Consider the following 15,144-nt stretch of genomic DNA (forward strand, 5'->3'; position numbering starts at 1 on the left):
AGAGATGCCCCATTCACCAGCATAGGAACAAAGATGCTGGGTGAGGGCAGCGAACCTTGGTGCTGGCTTTCTTCTCTGCTGTACATAAACCCTTGAGTTGCTACAGGATTGCAGGACTGTTTCCTAGGACAAGCCAGCACTGGCCACAGCAGGGTGAGGCCCTCCCCCAGAGGATCAGTGAGGGTTTGCACTGTGGGTGTCTCTGAAGTTTGGAGTTTTGAAACCCAGCTGTACCTGAGATAAAACATGGGAGTGCTGTGCAGCATGGCAGGTGGACAACTTGGTCAACAGACAGGGTCATCTTATGGAAGGCCTGGATACAGGAGGGGTGATTGTTTGCTCTTTTATGAGGGCTTTCTAAGGAGTGGTACACATGAGCTCCCTGCTCTGGAGATAAGAGAGCAGGGGATCCTATTTCTCCCCACCCATTAGCATTCACCAACTTCAGTGAGAAACACAGTGCCTTCCAGTGGAGGCTGAAGTTGACTGCACTGAGCCACTCCCCACTGCGCTCTAGAGGTACATCTTTACTAGGGCAAGTGTGCCTGGGAAGCAGCACCATGGGCCCCATGCCCAGGAGACCAACACAGACTCCTCACACACATCAAGTCTACTAGTGATACAGTGCTTCAAATCTTCAGCAATATGTGAAAGAAGATCTAGCTTCCTTTGTTTTTGGTTATTTGTTTTTAATCAGAAAAAGAAATTTTTTAAATTTAAAAATTTTTATTTCTTTTTTATTTTTGACCAAAACAAAAGGAAGGAATTCACCCCAAAAGAAAGAACAGGAAGAAGTCACCACTAGAGACTTAATGCAGCTATAAGTAAGATGTCTGAACTAGAATTTAAAACAATAATTTTAAGGATACTAAATGGGCTTGAAAAAAGCATGGAAGACACTAGAGAATCCCTTATAGCAGAGATAAGAGAACTACAAACTAGTCAGGCCAAAATTAAAAATGCTATAACTGAAATGAAAACCCAAATGAATGCCATGAGAGTGAGGATGGATGAAATGGAGGAACAAATCAGTGATACTGAAGATAGAATTATGGAAAACAATGAAGTTGAAAAGAAGAGGGAAAAAAAGTATTGGATCACAAATGTAGATTTAGGAATTCAGTGATTCCTTAAAGCATAATAACATTCATATCATAGGAGTCTCAGAAGATGAAGAGAGAGAAAAGGGGGAAGATGGTTTACGTGAGCAAACTATAGCTGAAAACTTCCTAATTTGGGGAAGGAAACAGACATCAAAAACCAAGAAGCACAGAGAACTCCCATTAAATTCAACAAAAGCCAGGAGATCATAGTCAAATTTGATCATAGTCAAATTTGCAAAATACACAGACTAGGAAAGAATCCTGAAAACAGAAGGGAAAAAAAGTCATTACCTTACAAGGGAAGACAGATAAGGTTTGAAGCAGATTTGTACAGAGAGAACTGGCAGCCAGAGGGACTGACAGGATATATATTCAACATGCTGAACAGGAAAAAGTATGCAACCAACAATACTTTATACAGCAAGGCTGTATTTCAGAATAGATGGAGAGATAAAGACTTACCCATACAAGCAAAAAATAAAGGAATTTGTGACCACTAAACCACCCAAGAAAGAAATATTACAGGGGACTCTTTGAGTGGGGAAAAAAGACCAAAAGCAACAAAGACTGGAAAGGAAAAGAGAACATCACCAGAAACACCAATTTTACAGGTAACACAATGGCACGAAATTCATATCTATCAGTAATCACTCTGAATGTAAATGGACTATATGCTCCAATCAAAAGACACAGGTATCAGAATAGATAAAAATAACAAGACCCATATCCATGCTTGTCTAAAAGAGACTCATTTTAGACCTAAAGACACCTGCAAATTGAAAGTGAGGGGATGGAGAACCACCTATCATGCTAAAGGATGTCAAAAGAAAGCCAGAGGAAGCCATAATTACATCAGACTAAGTAGATTTTTAAACCAAAGACTTTATCAATAGATGAAGAAGGGCATTGCATCATAATTAAGGAATCTATTCATCAAGAAGATCTAAAAATTGTAAATATTTTATGTCCCCAACTCAAAAGAACCCAAATATATAAATCAATTAATGATAAACATAAAGAAACTTATTGATAAAAACACAATAATAGGAGGGGACTTTAATACCCCACTTACATCAATGGACAGATTATCTAAGCAGAAAACCAAGGAAACAATAGCTTTGACACACTGAACCAGATGTACTTAACAGATATATTCAGAACACTTCCTCCTAAAGCAGCAGAATACACATTCTTTTTGACTGCATATGGAATATCCTCCTGAATATATCACTTACTGTGTCACAAATCATCCCAAGTACAAAAAATTGAGATCATACCATGCATATTTTGATACCACAACACTATGAAACTTGAAGTCAACCACAGGAAAAAATTTAGAGAGATTATGAGTACTTGGAGATTAAAGAACATCTTTCTAAAGAATGAATGGGTTAACCAGGAAATTAAAGAAGAAATTAAAAAAAGTACATGGAAGCAAATGAAAATAAAAACATCATAATCCAAATCTTTGGGATGCAGCAAAGGCAGTCTTAAGAAGAAAGTACATTACAATACAGGACTACTTCAAGAAGAAGGAAAAGTAGCAAATATACACCCTAGCTTACACCTAAAGGAGCTAGAAAAGGAACAGCAAAATAAAGCTTAAAGCCAGCAGAAGAGGGGAAATAATAAAGATTAGAGCAGAAATCAATGATCTAGAAACAAAAATACAGTAGAACAGATCAATGAAACTAAGACCTGATTCTTTGAAAGAATTAATAAAATTGATAACCCCCTAGCCAGACTTATCAAAAAGAGAAAGGACCCAAATCAATAAAATCATGAATGAAAGAGGATAGATCATAAACAACACCACAGAAATACAAACAATGATAAGAGAATATGAGGCAAAATTATATGCCAACAAACTGAGCAATCTGGAAGAAATGGCAGACTTTCTACAAACATACAAACTACCAAAACTGAGACAAGAAGAAACAGAAAATGTGAATAGGCCCATAACCAGTAAAGAAATTGGAATCATAATAAAAAAATCTCCCAACAAACAAAAGTCCAGGGCCAGATGGCTTCCAGGGGAATTCCACCAAACATTTAAAGAATAGTTAATACCTATTATCAAACTGGTCCCCCAAAATAAAAATGGAAGTAAAACTTCCAAACTCATTCTATGAGACCAACATTACCTTGATTCCAAAACCGGACAAAGACCACACTAAAAGGAGAATTATAGGCCAATAACCCTGGTGAACACAGATGCAAAGATTCTCAACAAGATACTAGCAAACTGAATTCAACAGTACATTAAAAGAATTATTCACCATGATCAAGTGGGATTTATTCTTGTGCTGCAGGCCTGATTCAATATTTGCAAACAAATTAACGTGATACACCATATTAATAAAAGAAAGGATATGGGGCGCCTTGGTGGCTCAGTCGGTTATGTGTCCCACCCTTAATTTTGGCTCAGGTCATGATCTCAGGGGTTGTGAGATCAGGCCCCACATTGGGCTCTCTGCTGACAGCGTGGAGCCTGCTTGGGATTTTCTCTCTCCCTCTCTCTCTGCTGGTCCCTGGCTTGCACTTGCTTTCTCTCAAAAATAAATAAATAAACTTAAAAAAAAATAAAAAGAATGATAAAAACCATACGATCCTCTTAGTAGATGCAGAAAAAGCATTTAAGAAAATATAGCATCCATTCTTGGTAAAAACTGTCAGCAGAGTAGGGAGAGATGGAACAAACCTCACCATCATAAAGGCTACATACAAAAGACCTACAGCTAAAAACCTCAATATGGAAAAACTGAGAGCTTTTCCTCTATGGTTAGGAACAAGACAGGGTCAACTCTCACCATTACTATTTAACATACTACTGGAAGTCTGAGCCTCAGCAATAAGACAACAAAGTGAAATAAAAGGCATCCATATTGGTATGGAAGATGTCAAATTTTGATTATTTGCAGATGACATGATATGCTATGCTGAAAACCCAAATAACTCCACCAAAACATTTCTAGAACCAATACATGAATTCAGGAAAGTTGCCAGTTATATCACCAGTATATAGAAATCCATTGCATATCTATATACCAGTAATGAAGCAGTGGAAAAAGAAATCAAGGAATCAACCCCATTTACAGTTACACCAAAAACCATAAAATACTTAGGAATAAACCTACCAAAGAGATAACACATTTATAGAACACTTATGAAAGAAATTGAAGAGGACATAAAGAAATGTAAAAACATTCTATGTTTATGGATTGGAAGAACATTATTAAAATGTCTATACTTCCCAAATCAATCTACACATTTACCACAATACCTATCAAAATATCAGCAGCATTTTTCACAGAGCTAGAACAAAGAACCCTAAAATTTGCATGGAACCACAAAAGACCCCAAATATCCACAGAAATCCTGAAAAAGAACGTAAAGCTGGAGGCATCACTATTCCAGACTTCAAGCTACATTACAAACCTGTAGTCATCAAGATAGTATGGTACTGGCACAAAAACAGACACAGAGATCAATGGAACAGAACAGAAAACTCAGAAGTAGACCAACAACTGTATGATCAACTAATCTTTGACAAAACAGGAATGAATATCCAATAGAAAAAAAGACAGTCTCTTCAACAAATTGTGTTGGGAAAACTGGACAGCAACATGCATAAGAATGAACCTGGACCACTTTCGTACACCATACACAAAATAAATTCAGAATGGATGAAAGACCTAAATGTGAGACAGGAACCCATCAAAATCCTAGAGGAGAAAACAGGCAACTACGTCTTTGACCTTGGCTTCAGCGACTTCTTATTTGACATGTCTCTGAAGGCAAGGGAAATAAAAGCAAAAATGAACTACTGAGACCTCATCAAGAAAAAAAGCTTCTGCATAGCAAAGGAAACAATTAACCAAACTAAAAGTCAGCCAACAGAATGAGAAAAGATATTTGCAAATGACATACCTGATAAAGGGTTAGTATCCAAAATCTATAAAGGACTTATCAAACTCACTACCCAAAAAACAAATAATCCAGTTAAGAAATGGGCAGAATACATGAACACATTTTAAATACAAATCAAAACCACAATAAGATTACCACCTCACACTTGTCAGAATGGCTAAAATTAGGAACACAAAAACCAACAGGTGTTGGTGAGTATGCAGAAAAAGAGGAATTCTTGCACTGTTGGTGGGAATGTAAACAGTATGGAGGTTGCTCAAAAAGTAAAAATAGAACTACCCTACAATTCAGCAATGGCACTACTAGGTATTTACCCAAAGGATACAAAAGTACAGATTTGAAGGTATACCTGCATCCTGATGTTTATAGCAGCATTTTCAACAACAGCTAAACTACGGAAACAGCACAAGTACCCTTTGCCTGATAAATGAATAAAGAAGATGTGGTAGATATATACAAAGAATATTACTCAGCCATCATAAAGAATGAAATCTTGCCATTTTTAATGATGTGGATGGAGCTAGACTGTATTTTGCTAAGCAAAGTAAGTCAGTCAAAGAAAGACAAATACCACATGATTTCACTCATATGTAGATTTTAACAACAAAACAGATGAACATATGGGAAGAGGTAAAAAAGAAAGAGGGGGTTCCTGGGTGGCTCAGTTGGATAAGTATGTAACTCTTGATTTCAGCTCAGGTCATGAACTCACAGTTTGTGAGTTCAAGCCCTGTATTGGGCTCTGCACTGATAGTGAATTGTCTGCTTGGGATTCTCTCTCTCCCCCTCTCTCTGCCCCTCCCCCATTCTTTCTCTCAAAATAAATAAATAAACATTTTAAAAAAAGAGAGCAAGAGGGAAACAAACTATAAGAGAGTCTTAACAGTGAACAAATTGAGGGTTGATGAAGGGGGTGTGTGGAGGATGGGCTAGATGGATGATGGGTACTAACAAGGGCACTTGTGATGAGCACTGGGTATTGTATGCAAGTGATGAATCACTGAATTCTACTCCTGAAATGACTGGATGCTAACTAACATGCATTGTATGTGAACTAATTAGAAATTAAGTAAAAATTCAGAGAAAAATAGAATACCAAAAAGCACAGTCCCTAAGAGGAAAAAAAAAAGATAATTAACTTCATTAAAAGACTTTTTGTTCAAAACATTTCTAAAATAAAATGACAAACCAGAGAGTTTCAGAAAATATGTATAAATCATCTAGCAAATAAAAACCTCATATTCAGATAATATGGAGAACTGTCAAAACTCAAAAAATGGAAAACAAATAATCTAATTAAAATTGGGAAAAATCTGAATAGGCTCTTCACTGAAGATGGCATACTGATGTCAAGTAAGGGCACAAAATGGTGCTAAGCATCATCAAAATGCAAATTATAACGACAATGAAACACTACAACCTATTTATTAAAGTAACTAAAATTGAAAAGACAATTCATACCAGAAGCAGCAATACAGACCTTTTGCACTCATAGAAAGGCAACAAAATGAGTTAGGAGATAATGGCACAAAATTTAAGGGGGCAGGAAATTTCAGTCAAGTTTTGGTTATTTAAAAGCTACCTCTGCACATCATACTGCTCACTCAACCCTTCTGCAGACTTTTCATAGTGAACCCTCTTGTATCTTTGTTGTTTTTTCTTCACCCTGTCTTTTACTATCTTTCTAAAGAATGTTGGAAATCCAGGAAAATGGATTAATGAATCTTTCAAAAAATAAGTCCCTTTTCCCTGCCTATGCTGCTACCATGATGCAACTGGAGGTTTTTTGTAAGATATCAAATCAAATTGTCACAAATAAGTAAATTAAGTTTTATTTTTCTGAATGAGTGTTCAATGGCAACATTGACTCTGGTAATGCACAAGAAACAAATCTAAACCAAGTTTTAAAGCCCTCAATAGTTTTCCATTAAGCAGGGATAAAGAATAAAGTCCCTGACCTAGCCTCCAAGGTCTCTTGTGATCCACATATGTGGCCTCCCTAACCCCAACTTGCTCCTGCCTGCTTCTCTCTTAATATTCCAGTTACTTTTACAATTTAGTACTTCTCCAATGATCTAGGGTCTCTGATAATCTAGGCCTTCCAATGATGAAGGCCCTGCGGATGACACATGTCCCCGGGCAGCAATCACCATGTTAGAAATGAAGATCCTTAGGCCTCACCCAGACCTACTGGCACAGAATCTGAATTTTAACAAGATCTCCAGGAGATTTACAGGCTTAAGTCCAAAGCTTGAGAAGCACTGATCTATGGCACCTTTCACTGTGGTTCCTTATCTTTGATTTTTCTTTGCACCTTCCCTGTGTGGGGGATAACCTTAGGAATCCCCTGGGCCTACACCAATGGGTTAACAAGGCATAAAGAAACACAAAGTCATAAAATGCTCACACCTGAGTTTGGGTAACCAGATTGGCACTCCAAGAATAGGGAGGCACAAAGGTGCCAAGAATAGGGAGGTGCAAAGTCACCCCAAAATAGAGGGGGGGTGCTGAACCCCCCAAAATAGAGAGAGGCAAAGGCCTGAAATAGAATCAGCGCAAAGGTGCCCAATACATAGGAATAACAAGATTACAGGGTGAAAGCACCCAAAGTTTAGTACTATAGCAGAAAGCTGCTTTCATAGGAGAATAGGGCCAGGTTAGGTAAATTGGTGAATTGGACTTTGGACCGCTGCGCTGCAGGCAAAGCAGCCTGAGTGGAGATGGTTAACAAAAGAAAAGGTGTCTTGTTAACCCTGAGGTTATTCTCCCTGTCTGTCTCATCTCTAGGCTGGCAAAGATAAACAGGCATGGCGCCTCCTGTCTGCTTGTTAACAACCATCTACCCATCTGCCTGACGCCTGGATTTTGTTTTATATTGACCCAAACCTCAAACACTGTATATCTTCAAAATCCCCTTTTCCCCCTCACATCCACAAATTAATGTTCCCAGTTTCTTTGTCTCTTTGTACACGCCCATCACGTTTGCAAGCCTCTGATCTGAATAAATACAGGGCAAGGACCCTTATTCGGGGCTCTTGTCTTTTTCCGGGACATTAGCCATCTCTTGTTTTAATCCTGTGTCCGCTCTTTTGCTAGGCAAAAGAGAACTTTAGACTTAGAGTCTACGACACCCCTGACCTTTGCCTAATGAGATTTCTCATCATATTTCATCTTAAAGTGTGAAGGTAGGTGTAGGTCTGGGATGTAAGCTGCAGATTACATGAAAAGGACAACTTTCCTTGGGATTGGCTCCTGAAGGGATTCTAGAACTTTGGCCTCAATAAAATCATGTATGATTACCTCAGACAAGAACATATTAATCAAAGCACTCAGAGCACCACATTTTATAAACTAATTTGCATAAACAGGTCCGAAGTGTCATCTGTGGTAGGAAAGTACTGGCTTACAGTGCATCTTCAACTGTTAAAACTAGAACTATATACCATGACTTGATGTCTATGATTTAACAGGCTGTAATGCCCTATGGGACATCTGGACTTCTCATACAAATTCAAATCTATAATACCCAGAAGAATAGCTTAGTTTTTTCCTAAAGGGAACCCTTGGGTACTATTAGGGGAATTTTAGTTCTTCACTCTTTCCTCGTCTGGCCAAAACACACAGTTCTACAACTGGTTGACTCTTGTGTTCAAAGCAAATTGATATAAACAACATTTTCCTGAGCTTGGTAAATGAAACCTCCAAAATGAATCAGTATGCAAAGAATTACTGCCTATGCTATTGTTATTCCTGTGCAACTGTGTTTTTTTTTCCAGCCTAACACTGCAAGGATCACCACAATTTTTTAACAGATATTGGTAAGAGAGAATGATTTTTGTAATACTCATTTTTTATAGAAAGTTAAAAATACTGTTAAGTTTATAAAAATTTTGATTTGGTTTCTATAATACCCAAATCAGCAGCTGGAAATGGAAAACAAATAATGAATAATCTATATATTTTACAATTGTGAATAAAATCTGGGTAAGCAAAATAGCTCTAAAACTGAATTGTACTTTTTAATAATTTAATTATCTGATTAGCAAAATTATAATGGCTCTGTAGGATACTTCTGATGAACTAGAATATTAAACAATTTAAAAGAGGGTTTAAGGATTTAGGTTATAATATTTCCTATGTAAGAAATCTTTCGGATGATTCTGTTCAAAATACTTATTCCATTTAATTAACCACATTCTATAATTAAACTTTTAAGTTAAATCAATTAAATATTACCCTATGTATACTTTCACTCACCTCCGACAATAACTTGAGTATGAAAATGCAGAAAATGTCCCTCCAGTGTTATTTCCACTTTCTAACTTAATAAGGGCCCACAAATTGGATTTAAGATTTTTCAATTATTTACTGATTTGGGATTGCATGGAAGGAAATCCATTCCAAATAAATATACATTTAACAATTACAATTATTGGCATTAGTTATTTATATTGCATTCACTAGGTTCCCATTTTTGCCTCAATTTTATTCTGCAAAAAAAAAATATTGGTGGAGAAGAAAGGGCTCTCAAGCCCTTGATGGGAATAGCTAGAGAAAGTCAGTTCTAATCACAGTAAAAACAAAGACAAAGCAACTTTTAAATATGCAAAGAACTTTCAGCAGTGCTAGTATATTTGTGAACTATATAAAGTTTCTAGCATAAATTAAAATGACAGTCTCTTTCATATACATTTTCCATGGTATAATAAAGTTGGAATTTTGAATAAAAGAAAAAGAAAGTATTCTCAGTATTGACAACTTTTAATAAAAACCAGAATTAAGACAAATATTTACCCCCAATCTCTGAGCTTTTTCCTCGTTTCATCTTCAGCCTTTCTCTAATACTTCCTCTCTCCCTCTTCACTGTCTGGTCTTTCCTACACCTATCCATCTATGAATACACTATGGATACTCATAGCGGGCAGCAGACAAATGCTATCTGCTCTTCACATTCCTTGGAGTCTCTATTTCATTCTCTTCGCTGTTGTGCCATTTGTTTCCCATTCACTACTCATTACTCTCTGACTTCAACTCTATCACAAAATAGAAACTGCTCTCACTAAAGCCACTGCTAACCTCTTAATTCCCATATTTAATGATCACTGATCACTCCTTATCCTACCAGAGCACTTACTTCACTTTTGGCACTGTACTTCACTCTCTTTAATTCCACAACACTCAGCTTTACAATTCCTTTATGCTTCTATGATCACTCTGCCCAGTATCCTTTTCTGGTCTTTCCTTTTCTCCTATTGTATAAGCCACAGCTGTTGGTTGCAAGAGGGAAAGAGTTAATTGAATGGAAAGTGGCTTTAACATAGAATTTCTAGAGGAGTTGGAGAAACCCACTGGAGAAATGGACAGGAACATAAAGACAGATTGTCAGCAGCCAAAATTATGTCCCTCTTCTATCTAACTCAAAAAGAGCTGTTGCCTTGCTGCTGAATGTGGAATGCAATAGCTCACACCGATAATGCCACTGATGTGGGTGTAGGATCCATTTTCTGAGGTCTTAATATTGCTCCCTTGATTGATTTAGCAATGAAAATTCTTTTTTTTCCCCCCTGAACTTTTGTTTACTTCTCTCCATATTCCAAATCCAGAGTAGGTGTTTGGCCAAACCTACATCAAGTCCCCTCATTCTATGTGCAAGGGGATGGGAAAGTTTCTAGAACTGCTGGCTTCTAGGCTGGATGACAGCTTTTGTCTGCCACCAAGACTCATGTGGTAGAATAGACGGTCAAATATTATCCATCTAATAAACGATTTACATCCATTTCATAATCTCTTTACTACAACTTTCTGAAGTTACTTTCTATGTCCTCCTTGTTTTTACTTTATGCACAGTCTCTAATGGGTGAGTCATATATAACTATGCTTTTAGTCACCCCAACGACTCCCAAGTCATTTCTATTAAGATCTTATAGAACAATATTGGTGAGTACATCTCACCTGGATGGTCCCAGAATGCTCCTTGCAAAAATTGGCCAGTATGCCTGAGTCCTCAGTCTCAGTTTTTGATGACCATCTATCCAGGCACCAAGTGTCTTCTTCCTTCACTGACCACCTCCCCTCACATGTAATAGGTTACCGAGTCCTCGTAACTACACACTCTGACTTATTTTGATCTATCTCTTTGTCCCACTCATCACCCCCAATGTCATATCACACATGGACTAAGAACTTCACATGCTATTTAATCAACTGGGGAGCATTTATATAATGCATATTATTACAACCAAATTATGAGCTACCAAATTAATCCCTACATTAATATCTCACAATCTGTATTTTGTACAAAAACTCCCTTAGACAATTCTGATGTATAATTTGGTTTGGGAATCACTGGATGTTAGTAACAGCTTCCTGATTAGTATCCTTAACTCTAGTGTACCCTCCCTTCAGCCTATTTACTACTACCAAACATTTAATTTAACAAATATCTGATGATGTCATTCCACATCTTAAAAGTTTTCAGCCCACGCCTATTGTCTGGAGAATAAAATTGAAGATATTTCACATGGCATTCAACTCTGTATAATCCAAGCCCTTCTAACATCTTCACTTTTGATGCTGCATCAATGTTCTACACACAGAATTTCCCTACTTCATTCAATTGTTACTCCATAAGTTTGCTCATGTTCAGAATGTTTTTCCTGTCTCCTAAATCTGCTTATTCTTTACATATTTTGAATTGAAATAATTGTGTTTTTTTCCAACATAACAATTCCCCCAAATAGCTTCCATGTAAGAGTAAATAAAATTAAAGGGTCTTCAGGCTAGTGTACGGTTTTATTTCAGTTACCCTCACTGAATTTTCTTTTATAAACCTTAATGAGTGTTCTTTTTACATTTATTGCATTTAATTTCAGATGCCATCTATTAAGAATATGGGAACTAAAAATGCAACAGAGCTAAAAGAGTTTGTTCTCATGGGACTTACATATCAACCAGAGTGGCAAATTCCTTTGTTCCTGGTATTCCTAGTTATATATCTCATCACCATTGTGGGAAACCTTGGTCTGATTTCTCTCATATGCAATGAGCCTCAGCTTCACATCCCCATGTACTTTTTCCTTGGGAATCTGGCATTTGTGGATGTTTGGATATCATCCACGGTGACCCCCAAGATGTTGGTCAACTTTTTTGCCAAGGGCAAGATGATCTCTCTCTCTGAATGCATGATACAATTTTTTTCCTTTGTAATGAGTGCCACCACAGAATGTTTTCTGCTGGCAACAATGGCATATGATCGATATGTGGCCATATGCAAGCCTTTACTTTATCCAGTAATTATGACCAGTAGACTATCCATGCAGCTATTAGTTTCATCATTTGTAGGTGGACTTCTTCATGCCATAATTCACACAGGCTTTTTATTCAGATTAACGTTCTGTAATTCTAACATAATACATCACTTTTACTGTGACATCATGCCATTATTTAAAATTTCTTGTACTGATCCTTCTATTAATGTTCTGATAGTATTTATTTTTTCTGGATCAATTCAGATGTTCACCATTCTGACTGTTCTTGTCTCTTACACATCAGTTCTCTTTACAATCTTAAAAAAGAAGTCTCTACAAGGCATAAGGAAAGCCTTCTCCACCTGTGGAACCCATCTCTTATCTGTCTCTTTGTACTATGGTCCTCTTCTCTTCATGTATGTGCGCCCTGTATCTGCAAAAGCAGATGACCAAGATATGATGGACTCTCTATTTTACACTGTCATAATTCCTGTGTTAAATCCAATTATCTATAGCTTGAGAAATAAGAAAGTCATAGATTCACTGAGAAAAATGTTAAAGAGAAAAGCTTAGATCTCATACTAATATCTATTCTCCTTTCATTAAAATGACAAGATTGTGCAGATTAGATATTGCTATGTGTTGATTAGTATTAAAATTTGTTTGCAGTTATAATTGTCCTAATCTTTCATTTATTTATTTTTAAATCTTTGCTTATTTTGAGAGAGAGTGTGCATGCATGCATAAGAGCAGAGGAGGGACAGAGAGGGAGGAAGAGAGAGAATCTCAAGCAGGATCATACTGTCAGTGCAGAGCCCCACATGGGGCTTGCTCGATCTCACAAACCATGAGATCATGACCTGAGCCAAAATCAAGAGTCAGACGCTTAACTGACTGAACCACTGCAGCACCCCATTTGCCCTACTGTTTTAATGACTTAAGGTGGGAGAACCTGATAATCTACTTAAAATATTTGTCTTTGCTAGTCAAAAACACACAAGGAATTTTAATCAGGCATTCCTATCATACTTAAATAATTAAAGGAGAAAACAAAAATGAAAACATTTCACAGGCTTGTACATTCTTCAGTGTGACTTTATAAATGCACTAAGTACTAAAATACATAGTGCCTCTGAATAGAACTTGATTACTATGTCTTTGATCCTTATACAGCTCGATAGCCTGGAGACCCATATTGAATTTAGCGTGATAGTATAGGCAGATTTGTGTTTGAGTGAACAGAGGCAAATTCTAGGAATTCTGCAGCCCTCAAAAGGTTTTTCTTTCCACTTATTTGAAGCCTGGTGAATTTTGCTTCTTGTGGAGGTTCAACTTTCATGTCACAGAAAGAAATAAAAAGAAATAGGAGAAACAGGGTAAAAATGACAAGGGTGTTAAGACAATGAAGACAGGGCCAAACTATAAGAGATGCTTAGCTTAGGGTGCTTACAGGGGGCAAAGGCAAGTTGCCTCTCATTGTCTATGATGCCTTCTATGGGTCCTTTCTAACTATGTTTGTATGTGGTTGGGCAATCTGGAAAACTTCACTAATAACCAAAACTAATAATCTTCAAATAGGGCTTCAAATGTACATTACCAAAGTCCAAATAATGTTAAGTTGATAAAATGTCATAGCGTGCAGTGAGTGGCTCAGAGAGACATGAAAATCAACAAGAGTTTAGATGTTTTGTGCCTCAAAGTCCATTAATGTTACTTATTATTACACTCCATTTGCTAAATTTAATGAGTAATTCATCTTCAAGTCCACCCCACCTTTCCTCTCTCACCACTAATTCTGTACACCGTCCTACTGATACCACTAAGGCTCTCACCCCCATAATTACCTACCTCTGTGATTTGTGAAACTCTATAGTTACTTAACCCCTTCCTCTTGCTGATTCTCTTTTAATTCCAAAACATAGGTGTTAGGTTGTTCTTTATAAGCATAATTCAGATTAATGATATCCCTTTTCAATAACATTTAATAGAATGTCTTTGCTACTAGCTTATGTGGATATATGGAATATATATATATGGATTTATGTACATATATATGCATGTATGCATATATGCATTTGTTTGTTCATGCGTAAGTCCAGATTATATGTTATATATCTACCAGCATCTTTTCTACCCTGCATTTATTCACCCTGGCATTGAGGCTTTTATTTTTAATTTTTTTTAGTATTTATTTATTTTTTAAGGAGAGAGAGACATAGCGTGAGCAGGGAAGGGACAGAGAGAGGGAGACACAGAATCTGAAGCAGGCTCCAGGCCCTGAGCTGTCAGTGCAGAGCCCTATACAGGCCTGTGAGATCATGACCTGAGCCAAAGTTGGGTGCTTAACTGACTGAGCCACCTGGTGCCCCATTTTTTTAAACCTTGGCTTAATTCTGAAGTCCCTTCCCTCCTAATTCCCCTAACAGGTCCTGTGTTAAATCCAAATAGAGTTACTGAAAGCTTTTTAGACATACCTCACTCTCTCAGGTTCAGCATTTTTCTCATATGCATCCCTCCAGGGAGAATAAAATCCTCCACTCCACACCACAACTACCAATTTTTATTTGCAATTGAAATGATATCTTTTCTTCAAGTTCTATCTTAAATGTTACAGCTTCCTTGATGCATTTGCAGATTACTTTAAAGAGGACAGGAATGCATATTCATGTGAAGCATTGTTAGTTTATTTATCCTTAGATCACACTTGGTCTTCAATAGTACTTATTTTTGGTCTACACATTTAGACGACAATTTAGAAGTCCTAGAACTCTTTCTGTCTTGTGCAGTGCATAGGACATGACTTACACACAAGGTCCTAAGTAAGTATTTGTGAAATACTTATACTTATAAAATTTAAAAATCTT

At 37.0% G+C, this 15,144-nt stretch overlaps 1 protein-coding gene across 1 annotated transcript; it reads left to right on the forward strand.

Annotated features, from left to right (window-relative positions):
* The first annotated feature begins 11,923 nt into the window (after positions 1 to 11,923).
* LOC122492348 (olfactory receptor 5H2-like) lies at positions 11,924 to 12,853 on the forward strand. The gene has a single exon (XM_043596051.1). The coding sequence runs from the start codon at positions 11,924 to 11,926 to the stop codon at positions 12,851 to 12,853; it is 930 nt and encodes a 309-aa protein (XP_043451986.1).
* The last annotated feature ends 2,291 nt before the right edge of the window (positions 12,854 to 15,144 follow it).

Source organism: Prionailurus bengalensis, chromosome C2 (genome assembly GCF_016509475.1).
Source record: "Prionailurus bengalensis isolate Pbe53 chromosome C2, Fcat_Pben_1.1_paternal_pri, whole genome shotgun sequence".
Classification (NCBI taxonomy): Eukaryota; Metazoa; Chordata; class Mammalia; order Carnivora; family Felidae; genus Prionailurus; species Prionailurus bengalensis.

Excerpts from the sequence above, each read along its gene's own strand:
- LOC122492348 (XM_043596051.1), top strand. The coding sequence starts at position 11,924 with ATGGGAACTAAAAATGCAACAGAGCTAAAAGAGTTTGTTCTCATGGGA.